This window comes from Patiria miniata, unplaced genomic scaffold (assembly GCF_015706575.1).
Source record: "Patiria miniata isolate m_02_andy unplaced genomic scaffold, ASM1570657v1 HiC_scaffold_7, whole genome shotgun sequence".
In the NCBI taxonomy this organism is placed as follows: domain Eukaryota; kingdom Metazoa; phylum Echinodermata; class Asteroidea; order Valvatida; family Asterinidae; genus Patiria; species Patiria miniata.
This window is the reverse complement of record NW_024037074.1, coordinates 16,706,520-16,725,431: the sequence shown is the minus strand read 5'-3', so window position 1 is coordinate 16,725,431 and position 18,912 is coordinate 16,706,520. Positions and strand designations below refer to the sequence as shown.

General features: G+C 40.8%; 1 protein-coding gene across 1 annotated transcript in view; it reads left to right on the top strand.

Annotated features, from left to right (window-relative positions):
- The window catches only part of LOC119745393 (protogenin B-like), a 37,509-nt gene extending 25,394 nt beyond the window's left edge, over positions 1–12,115 (top strand). Inside the window, exons 6-19 of the mRNA XM_038221713.1 lie at positions 912–1,187; positions 2,089–2,211; positions 3,013–3,171; positions 3,500–3,663; positions 4,696–4,843; positions 5,497–5,685; positions 5,963–6,058; positions 6,432–6,594; positions 7,352–7,479; positions 8,278–8,457; positions 8,956–9,105; positions 9,375–9,489; positions 10,639–10,816; positions 11,193–12,115. Of these exons, the coding sequence (XP_038077641.1) occupies positions 912–1,187; positions 2,089–2,211; positions 3,013–3,171; positions 3,500–3,663; positions 4,696–4,843; positions 5,497–5,685; positions 5,963–6,058; positions 6,432–6,594; positions 7,352–7,479; positions 8,278–8,457; positions 8,956–9,105; positions 9,375–9,489; positions 10,639–10,816; positions 11,193–11,579 (2,456 nt within the window). The 3' untranslated portion in view covers positions 11,580–12,115. The remainder of the gene's footprint in view (positions 1–911; positions 1,188–2,088; positions 2,212–3,012; positions 3,172–3,499; positions 3,664–4,695; positions 4,844–5,496; positions 5,686–5,962; positions 6,059–6,431; positions 6,595–7,351; positions 7,480–8,277; positions 8,458–8,955; positions 9,106–9,374; positions 9,490–10,638; positions 10,817–11,192) is intronic.
- Positions 12,116–18,912: the final 6,797 nt, after the last annotated feature.

Sequence of the window (18,912 nt, the reverse complement as noted above, 5' to 3'; positions counted from 1 at the left end):
CCCCTTTTGTTACACTTGGGAGAATTGTGTGTCAATATAGAAGTAAATCATTATTTTGTTTAGTTAAACCATATTGAAGACCTGAACTTATACTTTAATAGATACAGTGCAGTCATAAAACGGTGTAGGCCTATGCGAGCATGTTGATTGCAATTAAAGAAATGTTGTTCTTCGTAACAAGCAATTCGTGATGATAAGGGCGGATCCAGGGGGCCAAAAGGGGCCATGCCCCCCCCCCCAAAAAAAAAAAAAAACAAACTCCGAAACCATTTTTTTTTATGTGAAGGCAGGCAATGAGTACACCACCATCTTTTCTTCAAAAAACATCGGTTAAAATGGTCAGAAATTGCCTCAAATCGCACCACAGAGCATCTCGAATCCAAACATTTTTCGGGGCCCTTAAGCGGGCCCCGAAGCCCGAGCCGTAATTTTTGGACCCACTTTTTTTGGGGGGGACCAAAATTTCTTTGCCCCCCCCCCCAATTGTGTTCTGGATCCGCCCTTGCGTGATGATGTGTCACTCATGTGACTATAATTAGTTCTATATCAGTGGTCATTTCATAAAACAGGGCCTTGGCCTTGGCCTTGGCCTTGAGGGTTAAGCCTTGGCCTTGGAATCGAGGCTTGAAGGTCAAAGCCTTGGCCTTGGCCTTGGCCTTGAGGGTCAAAGCCTTGGCCTTGGCCTTGGCCTTGAGGGTCAAAGCCTTTGCTCCAACACTGCATCGGATATTTTATTTCATTTTAAACTTATTTCTTATTGAAACTTTGTAACATGTACTGCCGCCATCACTTAGGCCATGCTTATCAATATCTCAAAAAGCAAATTTTCAAAATTCACAGTCCTTTTTTGATGTAGGCAAGCAACTGACTGCATGTTGTACATCCTCTCTTCCCTCCCCACCCCCCTCCAGCTGCCCCACACTTTACCATGCGCCCAATCAGCCAGACAGCCCCTTACTTTACCACGACCCGGCTGTCCTGCAGCGCTGAGGGCAACCCCCCTCCCCAAATCCACTGGTACCTGAACGGCGAGCCAATCAAGACCCGGCTCATCAGTCAAGAGGTCGGCAGCGACAACTTGGTCATCTGGAATGTGGACCGAGAGCACGCGGGCATCTACCAGTGTGTGGCCTCCAACACGGCGGGAACCGTTCAAACGAGTGCACTCCTCACCGTCAAAGTTCCACGTAAGCTCTTTTAGTTTAACTTCGTGTCATTAAAAAGTTTGAGGGTCTTTCGTTTGCATCCTTTAAGAATAAGGTTTGGTCCAAATTTTGAGTCACGGCCGGCAGTGCTTGTGGCTTCAGCTGCTTGTGTAGGCTCCGTGCACAAGTACCCCCTCAACGGTAAGAAAGGGAGAGTTTGGGGAGACCACTTGGAGAGAGGCATTTGAATGGTTGGGGCCCAGCGAGTTTCGGCTGGGATTGTTGTTTTTGTAACGGTGAATTTTTGACTGTTTTCCTAGGTCAAAGTGACGTTGTTCGTGGGGGACACTAGTCCAAAGCCTTATACCAGTATGTGCATAACATGAACTCTTTATGCCAGCAGCATCAACAATGTCGCAAATGTCTTATTTGCTTTCCAAACAACTAGCTGCTACCTGCACCTTTAGTCAAAACAACCACGAACTATCAACACATGCCGTAATGCTTGTGCACATAATGTACTCCCAAATACCGGGTACATTGATGTGAACTTGTATTCATAATCATACGTGATCCTTCACTTAATCCCACACTAGCTGACAAATTGAACGAAGCCACCTCAGCAGTCAAAATCGAGAACTGTTTTTAACTTAGGAAATCTGTGCCTTCATAAAAGTCCCATTGACTGGATGTGTCTGTTTAAATAACTTGCTACTACTGATTGCCCCCTTTTGTGATGACAGTATTTGACTAGTCACAGTGCTTACTAGAAATATGCTCTGACTGTTGGTGACTAGCCTGTGTAGAAAGGCATAGCAGGGGAATGGTATTGAATTTTTGACTGTCTGTGACTGTTTAGACAACCCTATTGCCAATATTTTCTAAATTTGCTTTTAATGTGCTTTTAATGTGCTTTGTATGTGCTTTTAATACTTTCTCCCAGTCAATATTCCTGACCCACCCTATAACCTAACGACCTACACCATCGACAGCAGTCAGATCATGATCAAGTGGCAGGCAGATGAAGGAGTCTCGCTCTTCTCTTTACACTACTACATGGAGCCAGGTACTCTCCACATTCAACTCTGACCCCAAATCCTCTCAAATCCTCCACCGAGCAGACACCCTGTCCAGTGTTGTAGTCGAGACCTTTCTAAGACTTTCTAAGACCTTTGATTTTTGATCAAGTAGTGGAATTTTTAGAGACAAATCCAAAGTCGAGCCTGTAGACGAGTCTGGGCAATGTGATAACCGTACATTCACAAGGCCCCCTTCAATGGAGAAGCCATTGTGCATGCTGTTGTACAAAGCAACTGCCCCTCTGATGGATTATCTGAACAATAGCTAGCTTCCGCCATTGACGGGGGCCTTCGTGATAGAAATAAAAGCGTGCTTGGATTGGTGTATGGATTTGTATTATATGATGAAAGATATTTGAGTTGACATTCATCGTCAGGTTTAAAATAGTGATTTCAGAGTGAAAATCTAGTTTGACCCCCTGAGACCTTTTAGAAATTGTCCCAATTTATTGATGATTTTACACTTTTGAACCGAGTTTTGGAATTAATATGGCTTGTGTGCTTTAATTTCACTAACAAAAAAATGTAGCTCAAAATTATTTTCTTCTTCTGCTTTATCTATGGCATCAACGTATCAGCTGTGAAGACTCAAGTTTTGAAAGGGATTGGGGTCGGAATGAGGCTAAGATTAAAGGACCATTTCTGTGCAAAATTAAGTTATTTTCAGAATCAAAATACAGTTGTGTTTATACTTCTGTGCATGTGTGGTACTCAGTCATGATAGGTTTGAAAAAATAAATTTGGGTTATATCCTAGATATTTGTTTAATTTTTGTTTTTGTCTTGTAGATGGAGAGGAGACACAAATAGTAATGGCAGAAGAGCACTCAAAGACCTACACAGTGAAGGACCTGGTCCCGTACACCAACTACACGTTCTACATGCGAGCGTTCACTACAAAAGCCAGTGGCATCTCTGATAGGGTGCTGGGACAAACTGCTGAAGGAGGTAGGTGTTTTGTGAGGGAACGTGTAGTTCATGACAAGACGTACATGTAAACACTTGAAGTGGTTTGAAGGCATCTGAGGCAAAATGTCTGCTCGATTCACTGGGTTCAAAGGGGGCATTCTAATAATGATCAGGTTTCCTTATCAATTTTCAGTTTGTTAAAAAGGAAACAGAAAAAAACCCCGGGCACTTGCTTCTATTTTTAACATTAGTGCGGAGTGCTATTGTGACTGGACTTGTCATTGCTACAAATACCAACTGCAACTCTCCATAATTTTTCGAGCTGCCAGTGACTCTTGGTTTTCTTTTTCCGTTTTACAACCTGAAGTTCCATCGATAGCGCCTGAGTTTTCCCTGATCAGTAGCCATGCAAACACCGTGGTGGTCCAGTGGGAGCAGATCACCAGCATAGCCCTCAGCAAGGGCCACATCAGCAAGTATCGCATCTGTTACCAGGAGAGTGGGTTGCCGCGTGTCTACACGTGTCGGGAGGTAGGTGGACCGACAGACCAGTAAAGACTCTGTGCATGAACCGTAGAAGACACTTTGTGGACCACTTTCGATACCCCAGTGGGAGGGGCACATTGCCTGTGCGTACTGGTTCGTGAGCGCATGGCATGAAGTAGACACAACTGATTTTGTTTTGAATGTGCTCAAAGCTGTAGTGTCTTCGTGTGAGCTTGCAGGCATCATCGGCAATGCATTCGTAATGTCCCTGCCAGTGGTCACCCCCAACTCTCCCTTTGTAACCGTTGAGGGGGTACTTGTGCACGGAGTTGTGCGTGGACTTAGTGTGTATGCAGAAGCAGAACAATTTCCGTGTCATCGGCAGTCAAATTGACTCGCAATGCAGTGTACCAAAATGCCAAGCATTTTTGCAAAGTGGGGCCAATTCGGGCGATTCCCAATGCAGTGCGCCACCAAGAGTTGGCCATGGAGAGTTTATTTTTCCCAGTGCATTGTGGGAGATGGTCCATAAATTTGCTAGCGCGGGACATTTGAAAATGTTCGTTTTTTCCAGTCAGTAGTTTTGTACGTGTATGATTCGAGTATCCGTTTGCCCTTTTGTTTTCTTTTTATCAATATGGTGTTTTTTTTGTAAGGCGGCAAAATGCTATGCCCCAATCTATAACAAATTAGCTCAAGTTGTCTACTGACACTCATTCAAATGAGCCGTGTTTTGTCGACCGTAAAGTTGAAAAATGGACTCTCTATGGCAAACTCTTGGTGGCGCACTGCATTGGGAATCACCCAAATTTCCAACATGCTGCATATATTTTCCTGCCTTTGTTAACGTGCAGTACCATAAATACATTTGGAAGCCCTATTTAAATTCATCAAGATCGCTCTACACGCTTTTCCTCTACCAACACAAACAAAAAGTAATCAATTAATACATAGAAACTGATCTTGGGGAAAAAATGGGCTGCTTCCTTCAGTATTTCAAAAAGCCCAGACGAGAAACTATTTTTTATTTGTACTCAGCCTTAGACCATAATAATTGCACTGTTACTGTCTATGTAGGTGGGGAGTTCAGAAAGCAACTTCACCATTCGAGGCTTGAAACCGTCGACTGTCTACGACATCCACATGGCGGCGTCTACCAGTAAGGGATTCGGGCCGGAGTCAGACGTACAGTCCATCAGAACCACAGACAATGGAAATTGCTCAGGTAGAACTTTTTTTTTTTATTGAACTGTCAGAGCTCTGCTGAAAAAGGAAAGATAACAGAAACTGTCGTCAAAGAGTTAACGCTTTAATGACCGAACCTTTCTCTAAAGTTGTGATCGCATCAATCAAACGTCAGTCGCAAATCAGTCAATTCGCAGGTCAAAGACAAGGTTTAAAGGTACCAAGAAGCAAAGGATGAATAGCGTCTAAGGGATTCCTTTATCTCAATTCACTTCAGTAGATAGATTTGAGATGGTGGGACTTGTGATCGCCTTGTAATAAATTGTTACAAGTTTTAGCTGGGCCGTGATGACTTGTGAGACTTTCGATGGCTCGATTTCAACCCTGTTTTTCTCGATGTCTCGATCATCGTCTCAGATTCTTTGTATCAAGCCACAATTAAAATACATGCAACGGAGTGTGTACTCGGAACACTGCCTCCAAAGTTTCTTGAATTCCTCAGGGACATTGATTTACAGTTGTATATTAATGCAACGTGACAACGTTGTGCCATTTGATGACTGGAAGTGAATCATTTTGTTTTGACCTGCCCCACTTCTCTCTTTTCTTCTTCTTTTTGTAAAATTTTCTTGAGAATTAGTCAAACTCTAAATGACTGTAAATTGTAATCTTCCGTTCCTTACTAATTTGCAGTTCCAGTCATGTTTCCGCTGGTGGCCACCGTTACCTTAAACGAGACCGGCATTGCGTTGTCCTGGGCGGCCCAGAGCGAGGCTAGCGAGGTCCCCGTGCTGGGGTTCCAGCTGACTTTCTCCAGGGCAACTCACGACGAGATCCTCAGCCTCCTTGCCGAGTCCCGGGGCTATGTCTTCTCCGACTTGGGTAGGTTCCTCCGTTAATTTGTTGGACCTGAAAGGCCAGCCTTTTTGCCTCTTGATTGACCAACTGACAGACTGACAGATTGACTGACTGATAGATTGACTGACTCGACCAAGTATAATTTATAGGCAGAAATACTTAGACCTTCCGGTCAAACTACAAGTTATATTTAGGAATGATTTTGGACTCAAGGGGGGGGGGGAACCTTTTACTACAACTTTTCAATCAGCTTACTTGCTAACTGCTTTATCACTCTTTGTTTTTATGACTCCATCCACAGTTCCGGGTGAGCAATACATCATGGAGTTGATACCTTACAACGAGTGCGGCACGGGACCTGCCTCCACAGCGATAGTTGCCATGCCAACCATCACTGGTGAGTCGGTAAACACCATTAATCTCCCATCTGTGACTCATTCAATCTATTCCCCCTCCCCCTCCCCTCCCGCCCCCCAACAGGCCTCTGCTTAACTGTTTTTGCTCAGTGAGCAGATATTTCGCCTCTAAATGATACCCCTCAGTGGCCAATTTCTGGAGCTACTTAGCACGAAAATTTGGTAAGCACAGAAACTATTTGCTTAGTGATATCAGGTTACCAACCAAAAAAGGCACAGGTTTAATATGTTTGTAACTGGTCCCCAGCTGATTTTTGCTAAGTCCCCAAAATTTGCTAAGCGATATAATGGGATAAAGCACCAGCACATGAATGGTAATCTGGATTCATACTTAATTTTTTTTTTCACTTCAAGGATCGACGTATCCACCCCCGGAAAATGTAAGAGCCACTTCCCTGTCCTCCACGAGTATCCAGCTAAACTGGGAGCCTGTCCAGGGCGTTTCCCGGGCCTACTACAAGGTGGTGTACTTCCAGAACTCCGACAGACGGAAAGACGGTTCCAAGGATGTTTACAGGTTGGCTATCGCTGCTACTCTCAGCTTTGAGAATTCAGAAAGTGCTAGGGGAAAGAAATTCAAACAGAGAAGGGAATGTTGAAGGTTTGAAAGGGTCCATGCAATGAATTTTTCTTAGGAACATATTCTGTGTAACTTTCTCCTCATCTTAAATGTATGAACACTATTTGACATCCCTTTTTGGTTAATTTTTATTTATTTGAAAAGTGCACTTCTTTAAACATTCAAAAAGATTCCATGCTTTTCCGGACAACTGAGGGCGCTGTTGCTGTGATGTCATTTCAGGAAGGCACTCTTCAGTTTAGGGGTTTTTGTGTTCAAATTGTGAACCCAAAAATGGGCTTATTGAAAAACATCTCTGAGAAAAGTTTGCTCACTGGCTTACTGCCATGTACTGACACAATGACGAATCGCCAAAGAAAAGAAAATTTAAAAACAGCAAAATTTCCAAAAAAATCGGGCAACTTGTGGTGCTGAAAGAGCTGTAAAATGGAGGTTTCTGCCTGAAATGACATCACACTTTTGATCATGAATATGGAAATTTGCATTAGCATAAATACTAAAATGGCACCAAAGCTTTCTTGAAAATGGCAAAACGAAAATTGAAAACAAGGTAAAAGGGAACACAAAAGAGCATTTTCAAGGATTGCATTTCAAAAGTGACATCGTATGGCCCTGCTAAGTTTTGATTTTTAAAGTCTTGCATTCATTGTTGTTTCACATCTGATGTCCTTCTGCCTTTTATCCAATGCTTCAGTACTAATACATATGTTGTATTGGACGACTTGAAACCCTTCACCATCTACGCGTTGCAAGTGCGCATCCACCAGACAGGGATCGTAAGTCAATTCAGTGACTTGGTCTACTGCAGAACCCAAGAAGATGGTAAGAATACTTTGGCAACACTTGACCTTAAAGGCATAGTCCATCTTTTGTAATTTGTGCATTTTGTTCATTTGAAGCAACAAAAGTGTTCAAAATCTAATGAAGGATACTGAACAACTAACCTGATGAAGTTTCAGCTCAGCTTCAGCTGTATATTCCGAGAAAAACAGCATTCTAGGATCTTAAGTTCAAATCAAAAGTTTGCTAAATCATGTTTTGCATTATTTTGAATTGCAGTTTTACGCGATGTCGCGCACTGATCCGACGAATCATAGCAACCGCGCGCGCCTGTGCGTCGTGCCAATGCTTGCACGCGCTGCGCCGAATAACAAAACGAACTACTAATTTAAATTTTCCTACGGTGCTTCTTAAGACGCACCGTTGGAAAGGCCTTCTTTCGTTGATTTCTTCAAAATGAGAGCTTGCCAGAAAGAATAATTTCACAGGGAGTTTAGTCCCCTTACTATCTTTCAACCAAGTATGTTTTTCAACAATAATTACGCCAGTTACTTTTTTGGATAGCTGCAAATGATGGACTCCGGCTTTAAATCCATCTTCTTTCTCCATGTGCTCCCCCAAAAAAGCCCATTTCAATCTTGAATGTGTATTTCTGCATGCAAAAGTTATTAATTCTAATGCTTGTAGATCCTTAAAAAAAATCTTGAACAAATGCAACATCTACAAAAGGATGTCAGCTCCCCCCCCCCCCCCCCCCCCCCCCCCGGTAATGCACACCAGGAATATTTATACTACAAATTCCTATCCAAGCTTTTATTTCTGTCCTGCGGCATCTTACAGTCCCCTCGGCGCCAGTGGATTTCATTGCCAAGCCCTTGGACCCCCACACAGTCAGCATGGAGTGGCGTCCCCCACTGAACCCCAACGGTGTGATCCAGGCCTACAACATCATGTATTTACCCTACACCCAGCAGGCCGACGGGCAAGAGGATCTGCACTGGAATAGGACACGCAAGAAAGGTAACGTGCCCCCCCCCCCCCCCCCCCGCCCGATTTCTCCACATCACTTTAGGTGCAAAGTTGCAAGCGTACCCAACTTTAATAAGGGAATAAATATGTGCTTGGCCGATTTTAAACAAATACATTTAAAATTGGGTCTGGATGATGTTAATGTTCGGCTCGGGCCGTTATCAGCGACCAGGTCCCAAGCCACTTAAACGTACTTGGTTAAAACCGGCCAAGTGCATATTTCTTCCCATTCATAAATACATTTCTGTCAAAAAGTCAAAAACAAGTCAAAAATTATAGAGTCTTTCGTAGCGTTTGTTGATTATGTTGTATTTATTTTTAACAATTCAATGATATTTTTGGGAATATTAATAAACTCTTCTTTCTTTTTGCAACGTTGACCTTTCATAGTTTTGCCAACGCATGGTCGGCAAAAAGTGCCCACCGACGAAAAGTCTATCGAAAACCTGCTACACCGTTTGGTAACCTTTTCCCCCTATTCCTCATCAGGTACCGTGACCTCATCAACCATCAGGAACCTGACTAGTGACACCAGGTATTACTTCTTCCTGCGTGCCTGCACGTCCGTCGGGGAAGGCAAACCGTCCACTGTGTTGGAGGTCAAGACTCCTCGGGAAACCAACTTGGACGTCAACACAGGTCAGTGGATTTTTATTTCATTCATCTGACTGTGGTGTTTCTGCGAGAATTTTGGTTAAATGTTTTCACTCGTGAGGGAATAAATATGTGCTGGGCGGGTTCGACTCGGGCCATTATCTACGTTTAAAACCAGGCCCCTAGCCGGTCTTAAATGTACTTGTTTAATACCTGCTAAGCACATATTCACATTGCCAGGATGGGTTTGGTTCCTAGTAAATCATGCTAGGGAGCTAGGGTTAATAGGCTTTTTTTTTTAATTTGTGCTTCAGGAACCAGTAACAATCCCGACGAACCCAGCGCCACCGAGAAGGGATTGTTCATTGGGATCCTCCTCGGTACCCTGTGCATTGTTTTCTGCACGGTGTTGGCTGGTATCCGATACAAGTAAGTCTTCTCTTAGACAGTGGGCTTTCTACCCATCGCTAGGGCTGTGCGTCGGAACTGGGTACCCGAGTACCCGACCGTTAATGTCAGGAACCGGTTCCAGATTATGGGATCGGGTACCCGTAACCAACTTTACAAATCACTTAGTTACTTCTCAGACAATGAAAGAGAAAGGTTTTGAAGTCATTTATGGGGAATTTTCAAAATGAAAACCAGGCCACATGGGAAAACAAAACATACTTCACATTTATGACGCTCGCGAAAGCTGTACTTTACACTGTAAAGCTATAAAGCTCACCGCACACACTTGTATCTTGCTGTATTGATGCATCGATGCGGTAGTATTATCGTGCGGACCTTTGTAAACAACCTCAACAGCAACTTCCAAGATTTGATTTTTTGCATGTTTGGTGTTTGGTGTTTCGCAATGCAGTCATTAACTAGTTTTTCTTTTAAAAGTTGCAGCAATGTCAGTACTTATAAATTTTGATCGATTAAAATGAATGTACAACATTTGCTTTTGCTGCAATTTTAAGCAATAAATGGATTTGGAAGATTAGTATGTTATAGAAAATATTGTTAAACTGACTTGTTTCACGTGTTGGGCTTGTAGATGCTGGAAAAACCAAGAAAACCTATCATGTTCTTGTAGTCTGGCTCCCTGACCCCACTTAAGATGAAACGGAGCAATTAATACACTTTGGGGATTTGTAAGGTCAGAGAATCAGTCTAGCAGGATTGTACCCCTTCACAGGTGTGTAATCAATTGCAAAGAAATGTCAGAATAACTTAATATGAAAAATCAGGAAATGTTACTGAAAATAGCCAGTTTTCTCCAACGCTGGTCGGCCGACCAGCGCTGGAAAAATACACTTTTTCTTGAAAATGTCAGCACACCAGGAGCCACAATTTTAAAGGATGCTTTAGACCATCAGTCCCTAACAATTCAGTAAGGTATTTCGTGATAATTTGATCATTTCGGTTTTTGATGTTTGCAAATGATGTGTCTTCCCTTTAAACTCCAGTTCCTTTATGCAGTTATAACCAAAACAAAAAGAACACATTCAAGCCTATTTTCAGGATATGGGTTACCGTCATGCACAATATGTCCTTTCAAAACTAATTTTTATATCTTTTCCAATAAATTAGGAGGTACCACAACACTCATAAGAAGAAGATGGCGGCCAGAATGTCGGGCCATAGCGGGCACAACGGCCGGCGAGTGCCTGTGTCACGTCTGTCGCGAAGCAATAGTGTGGAGATGGCAATGACGTCATTTAGTCCCATGCTGCCTGGGGAAGTACCCACCAGACAACCTAATGGCCAGGTAAAAACTATCAGCAGAATCCTACGGTTCCCCCAGTCACGGAAAAATCCTGGAAAATCCAGGAATTTTAAAGCTATCATTAAAACTTTATAAACCCAACCCATATTTTAAAGTTTATAAATTTTATTTGCCTTTCCGAGTGAAAGTTGGGAATGTGACGATGATGCATGTCTTCCGAGTGAAAGTTGGGAATGTGACGATGATGCATGTTGTTTGTGACGTGTTCTCAGCAGAATCTTTGCGCTGAACACAAAATTTGGTGTTGTAATATTTTCAACTGAGCAGTTTTGTGGAATTGATGCCACTTTATTCCATGCTAGTCAAATTTAAGAGAGCCAGATGATCTCATAATGTTTATTTTGCTGTCGTCGTTTAGGTCCATTGTGAGTCACCGCTGCTCAGTCTTCGCCAGCCCCGTGAGTTTCCGGCCCCAGAAACACTCAGCGCCGATGAGCATGGTGAGCTGCCTCAGGTGAACAAACAACAGCAGCAGCAACAACAGAACAGACATACTCTGCCTAGCACATCCGACAGCGGAGTGGAACTCCCACCGATGAGGCACGGCCTGCCGGCGTGCAGCACCTCGCTGACCGAGTCCGCATCGGAGGACGGCACCGGCTCCTCGTGCCGCTGGACACCGTTGAGGGAGAGTACCAGCGGTGACAGCGGTCTGATCGGAGACGTGGAGTTCTCGGCGGAGACCAGCCCCGATTTCATCGAGAAAGTCCTCCGGGAGTACAACATAGGTGTTCAACAAGTTTGAGATCGCTGACGGATTTTTTTTGGTGAAAAAAACCTCAGCTAAGTTTGACCTCAGCTAAGTACACTCAGATGAATGTTAACCTCAGGGTTGTTCTATTCAAGATACCTCTGTAAAAAAAAAATGAAACATTGGAATATTTTCAATGTTAGACGAGTCCAGGAGGGTATTTGTGCCATAAAAGACTAAACAGAGTACAAAACAAAAACAATTACACCCTGATCTCTGGGAGAAAAAAAATACATTGTATGCATTCACTAATGTAGTTCGACCACGTATTTGTTATAGGGGTAACAGGAGTTTGCCCCAAAATTCATTAACCGGCATAATTCCTGGATATTTCACTGCTGTTTTCTAGTTCGGAGGTAATACCGGTATCTAGATCAATGTCATCAGGACCTTTGTGTTTTATAGCCAGCAGGACTTTTTCATTGAATGCAGTGGACGGCATTGCTAGACCCGACCGACAAGATTTGGGGAATCTTTTTTTTTAATTTTTATCAACCTCCATCTCAGGGAGCAATGCACTTTTGGAGTTGGGAATGTAGATTGTGACATGAAGGATGAGTTTGTGTTTGCAATGACCCTGATCAATTGTAATCATATGGACCTTTTTTGGGGGGGGAGGGGGGGGGAATAGAGGGGTACTTTTAATAGTGGTGCAAATTGAGACTACCTCACTCTCCCATACTGGACCAGGCCATTTATTTAACAGGCAGTTTTGGTAGCTTACATTTCCATTTACTTTGTAGTCAAACCGTGAAAGCTCATTCATATGCGGTATTGGTTGACAGTGATTGGGGTCATTGCCATGGTGACCAGGGTCAGAGAGGGGTCACTACTGCAGCGATCAGGGTCATCTTCATAGCAATCAAAATCATCGCTGTAGTGATCAAGGTCATCGGTGCGTAGTTCAGTGCCGTTGCTGCGGCGAACAAGGTCATCGCTACGGTGATCAAGGTCATTGCTGCAGTGATCAAGGTCATTACCACAGCAATATAGGTCATATTTCTGTGACCAAAGGTCATCACCACAGTGATCAAGGTCATCTTCAAACTGATCAAGGTCATCACTGATTCGATCGTAGTTTGTTCTGTCAGTGTCAAACGTCGTCGCTTCACCAAGGTCACTCTTTAGAACCAACCATCAGAGGTCGGTCTGTATGCTGACCTGATATCACCGTCAACAACAGAAATAGATAGTCGAAAGAAACATTTTGAAAGTATTGTGACCTCACTAGAGTGCGTATGATCCTGTTAAGTCCCAACTATGGCATCGGTTTAAACTGCACTTGGGATGGTCACAACGATAGTTGGGACCGTCTCAACTGCAGTGGAGAAAAGCTCAACCTATAGTTCGGGTGTAGTAATACTAACCACACACAACTGTCCTGAATCTTTTTTTGGGGGGGGGGGAGGGAAGGGGGAGTGTTTCAAACCGCCCAAATTCAAACAGCCCTAGTGAATTCGGGCGATTCACAATTCAGTGCACCACCAAGAGTTTGCCACAGAGAGTTCATTTTTCCCAGTGCATTGTGGGAGATGGTCAACAAATTCGCAGCGCGGGACATTTAAAATTGTTTGTTTTTTCTGGTCAGTAGTTTCGTAAGCGTATGATTCGAATATATGTTCGCCCTTTTTTTCCCTTTTAATCAATATGGTGGGTTTTTTTATGAGCCGGCAGAATGCTATGCCCCAATCTATAACAAAATTAGCTCAAGTTGTCTACTGACTTTCATTCAAATGGACCGCGTTTTGTCGACCGTAAACTTGAAAAATGGACACTCCGTGGCAAACTCTTGGTGGCGCACTGCATTGTGAATCGCCCAAATTGGACTGATTTTGACGGGGTAGGTATACACATTCAAAGTGAGGTCTGATCCACGCCCCATTCTTGAGACGGGTCCAGCATTGTCTTCACAGTCAGGGATTGTACATATTACGTATGCATTATATATCTTAAATACCGTCACACACAGTATATATATTTGTAGTTTATCAAACACCTGGACCTCATGGGTTTGTCTCGTGACAAGAGAAACCTGTACCAGATCAGGTCTGTCCAGTGCTGCGGAGCCACCAAGCAGGGCTCTATAACATCCAAGCCACTGTTCCTAATGGACACTGTGCCTGAACAAACGAGGGCGGTATGTTACCTAACAAAATGACAAGGACACTTGGCTGGTTCACCTCCACTGTTCACCATTTACGTAAGGCGCGTGTGTACCAGCGTACAAGAGGCAAGATGGCCCAGTGGTCCTTTTGTAGGCTTGCCCTGTCTCTTTTTCACCATAGAGGGGGTACTTGCGAGCGGACTCCTTTAGGCAGCAGGTCCGAGTGCGTATACAGTCTTGCACCTGAATACTGTATTGTAAACTGAAATCTTGTACACACCTCGTTATTGTAAATACCATGATATGCAGTCTTAAAAGGCTGCAAGTAGGTATATATTTTAAGATGTGCTCAATGTGTGGAGTGATGGGAGTAATCGAGGGAGACGGTGGGAGGATCTAAGGTTGAGGGAGAAAGGAATTTCAAGGAAGTAATTTCAAGATTTTCAGTCACAAAGTTTATTCCCCACCTCAGCATTTTATATAAACTGGAATCAAACGAGTAAACCTCATGATTTTCGTTCGTCACAAAAAAAGATAAATCTGCTTGATTGGTATTCTGAAAATTTCCCATCAAAGAAAATGAGAAATATGTCTTAGGACTTTGTAAATATAAACAGAAGTATTTCTTAAGACATAAATATTCATATGTAAACACAACAGTGCCTTGTCGGGGGAAATCTCAATCATGTAGAATAAAAGTAGCACTAACGCAAGACAAAATTTCCCTCCATTTTTGAGTTTTGAATATGAAAAGAAAAAAACAAACAAACAAAATCTTCATAGAAGAACAGAGTCATTATGCCTCAAAATGATTTTTCGGAACAAGACTTCAGAAATGTTTCTGAATTTATTTAATTTTTTATTGTAATTTTAATTGTGTTGTCAAAAATAATTTTTTTATATCTCCAAAAAAAAAATGAAAATTAGCAAAAACATACCACCTCTCAGAAATGCATTCGGGACAAGATGAAAAATTCTTATATTTTCATCTTAAAATGAAGAACAGAAACAAAAGAGTAGAACATGTAGGCCTTGTTATTCTGTAACTCAGATTCATAGTTGTTCGTAAAACAAAAGATCAATTTGGAATAATTTAATGTATGTATGTATATCTATATAATATATGATATCAGGTATATTTGAATTCAGTTTAATGTCACTGATGCTGTTAACATTTTTTTTGTGTGTTCACAGTATGTTGATAATAATTATATATTTCCCCCGATGAACATTAAAAAGAAAAAAAAAAAAAATTGTCATGGAGAAAAAAATATATAGTAATTCAGTCTTTTAGAGAGATGAATGTTAATGATGATGAAATAAGGGGGAAAATATATTTCTTTGCCTTTTTTTGGAGGAAACGTTCTGTTAAAACAAGATTTACTTTTCCCCAACATGGCTTCTTTTTTTGGCTGTGTTCACAAAAGTATTTTTCCATATACTGCCCCAAACTGTCCAAGCACTCGTTTAAGTATTCGTCAGGGAGGACATACCATGTAAGAGGTCTATTAGTCTTTGGTGCTGTGTGTTTTCGTGACCGAATCTGTACCAGAATTTAGTAGAATTGATTCCAAACTAATTCAGAGAATCATGATAAATCGTCATGTTTAATGTTGGAAGGTTTGCCCTCCTTTTTTCCCCCACTGTTTTTTTTTTTCCTGAAGAAATTTGGAGTTGATTCGACAGAGAAATCTTAGACAGAAATCTTAGACTCCTAGACAGAATTAGAATCATGTCCAACAACCCTTTCAATTCTGTACTGAAGGGCAAAATTTGAATTTGTCAACTTCCCATGAAAAGATTTTGAACAGAACTATGGATGGGGCAAGTTCTCACAGAGAAAAAAAGTTGTAAATATAAAACTGATTGTGTAATTATTTTCCTGTTTTCATTTACCTGCTGAGCTTTTAAGCCTTTTATGAAGTAAAAAGAAGAAAATTGGTTTTAAAATCGCTGAATAGAAAAAAAAACTTCAATTGCTGCATTATTAAGATTGCTGCAGAAAGCTTTGGTTTTGCGAGCCAAGCATTTCGTTCTGAAACTGAAATTTTTTTAAAAACTTTTTTGTTATGTTTTTTTAAGCGTTAATTGAAATGTCATTAAAAACACAAATGGCACAGGAAATCTTATATACTAATCAAGATTTTTAGGTAAAACTGTCAGCTCGCCACCACAAAAGTTCCTAAAGGAGACTTTTTGTTGCGGGGGTTTAATATATTGTGTTAGCTCATTATAGTTGACCAGATTTTGGGTGTTTTGGTTTTTTTTTTTAACCAATCAGATCATTGGCATTTAATACATGGTCATGTTGAAATTGAACATTTCTTGCAAAGTAACAAAAAGAAAGGGGAAAAAAGAGAAAATGATCAATTATAAATAAGAGAGACTTTGAAATGTATTATAGAATAATTGTTGACACGTCTTCCCAGATTTTTCTTAAAATTTTGTTTATTTTAATTGTTTTCATTTGTATAATTTTTGATGATATACTTCATTCAGAATAATGATTTATTATTAATTATTATTCAGATCCCCATGTATGCTAAGGTTTAACCTTAACTGAACAAAAATATTTTTCATTGCCATGTCTACTTCTAACGCAGAAGTAAAAACAATTTTTAAACTTTCGTTGTTTATTTTGATTTCTGCTATTAATTGAATACTGATTCTTTAAAACCATATTTTTCTTGCATAATTATTTCATAATGTCTGCTGCATTATTTTTTTGCTGCATCATCATTTGTAGCTGCTTTTGACAATGAAGGATCTCCTTATACCCGATTTCAGTGAATAATTCATGCAATCAGATATTTATATATTCCACAGTATTGATATGTAATGTTATCCCGGCATTGTCAAGTTTAGTATCCGGTTTTGAACTCAAACAATGCGTCCAAACAAAACAAACTAACGTCCCCAAACTTTGCCAAGAGACTGCAAACTTGAGGTTTTTTACAATTTTTTTTTCAATATTGAATCAGTTTATAACAACAGACGGAGAGTCGACTTGAAAGTTTTTTTACTGTATATAAACAACAAACTTCATCATGGTATAATGTATTTTATAAGAACACCATACTTTAATCGTCTTCAATCATACACTCGGAGCACTGTAACTCCCAATTTTATCCCAGCATTTTGATTGGCTGGAATATTGGTTTATTTTTTAAAGTTTTGATTTTGGTTGCTTATAGTTTCGGATTCTGAATCACTCGTGATTAGTTTTTAAGAAGGTTAATTGAAGTGGTTTCAAATGGAACATTTGAAACACATTGTCGTCATGTTTCATGCTCAGTTAGGAAGCAACATTACCTCGGTATTCAATTTAGCTCGTCCAGGACATCAATAATACATACTTTTCAATTATACATGTATAGGTAGTTCAAGGTCATATTGGGATTTTTGTTTTCGTTACGTAATTTTTTGTTTGGTTAATTTTTTGTTTTAGGGGTTCTTAAAAAAAAATGACATCTACCTCTTAACCGTATTAATCTGTGCATGTCTTTGTCGTCCTACGAACATGAAACGACTCGTAATGAGAATTTTTCGTCGGCATTAATTAGTCAGTGTCATGGATCCATACAGTAAGCCTATGGATGGGTAGTCGGGGTTCTACACCGCAGAGTCAACTGAAGTTGAAGTGATTTAATGGAAGTATGGAGTGCCAATTCTTACTGTGTGTGATGGGATCAAATTTTCACGGAGCTTCTTGAACACAAATTCCCTGAGCAGAGACAGGTTACCAGGCAAGATATCATGGGATTCATATTGGTCGTGACTGGTTACCAGCTACTTTTATTTCCTGAGAATATATGAGGCGTTCTGGCAAAATTAGACAAAACTGAGCAGAGGTCGAAATGAGGGTTTGCAGGTATTAGGAAAAAGAACAAAATTCTCCGTACAGTACCGTTTGTTGCACTTCGATCGGACATTCATGGACAAGTCATGGTTGTTGAAAGTTTACATTTATCGACACGTCACAAAAGTAAAATACTGAGAAAAAGGCCTTCAAAGGTTTTCAAGTTTTGTAGTTGTGAAAATGAAAGATGCAAGTTGTTTTTCCTTAAAAACACTTTTATTTCACTTTTTAAAAAAAATACTATTTCTTGAAAACACATGCAGTAGACATATCAAAGATTACAAATATCAATAAACCTGAACATCTAAAAGAATCATCCCCATTTGCCAGAGCGCCTCACACTCATTTAATGTTCAGAAGCTCCTTGAAATTTGGCTCATTTGAAATGATCCGATTGATAGTGCCGATAAAGAAAAGTAAAAATAAAACGGGTTATTCTGGAATCTGCAGAATGGATTTATCCAGATGGTGTTATAATAAAATAAAAAAATGATAATATTGCAGATAATAATAAAATGGATGTATTTTTTATTAAAGCAGAAGAGTAAATGAACAAATTATTTGTTACAGTGTAAATAGAATATTAATGACGAGTGACTTTAAAGTGAAACAAATGTATGTGCTTCACAATATTATCATGTATTAGGATACACGTTTTGAGGTTATCGGTATATCTTCTGTGCATGGTTCAGTTTTTGTTTTATATTCTCTCTCTTTGGTTTTTTTTTTTTTTAACGTTATCCTAAGTATTCAGCTGTTATGTTTTATGTAAGTATTTTTCTTTACAATTTTGTATTGTTATATTTCTGCATGAGCCATTTTTACATGATGGTGGATGCATTCAGGTTTTTTCAAGGGATTGACTGGCCGTGGAAGTCGGTCATTGGGCGTGGCGTCATCGTGCGAAGAGTTTAAAAAGCAAGGGCTGGAGGTTGGGCTTTTGAACACTTTTAGACGCATTTTGTAAAAATGCTGTGGCTAACAAGTAATTTTTGGCTTAGTGTCACCCAACCTTAAATTTCAACAACCCCCTTAACCCTTACTCTCTGAGGGTAGTTTACTGCATGTCAGTTGGTTATGCCAATGCCCTCCAGCTACAGTATATTGGCAGATAAACTATCTTGACAGTGAAGGCTCCAATTGGCAGGAGTTGGAGGCCCTGGAGGGTGCCTGATACTGACCAGCTGGGGGCACTCACTTTGTAATCAGAGGACTCTCATTGTTCTCTGTGGCATGTATTGGAGTGCCTGTCCAGTTACCCTTGAAATGACATGGCAGATATTGGAGGGCCATGCAAAAAACATAGGAGATTTTCTTGAGGCACATATTGGCATGCGTTGGAGGGTCAAGTAGGGTAAGGGTTA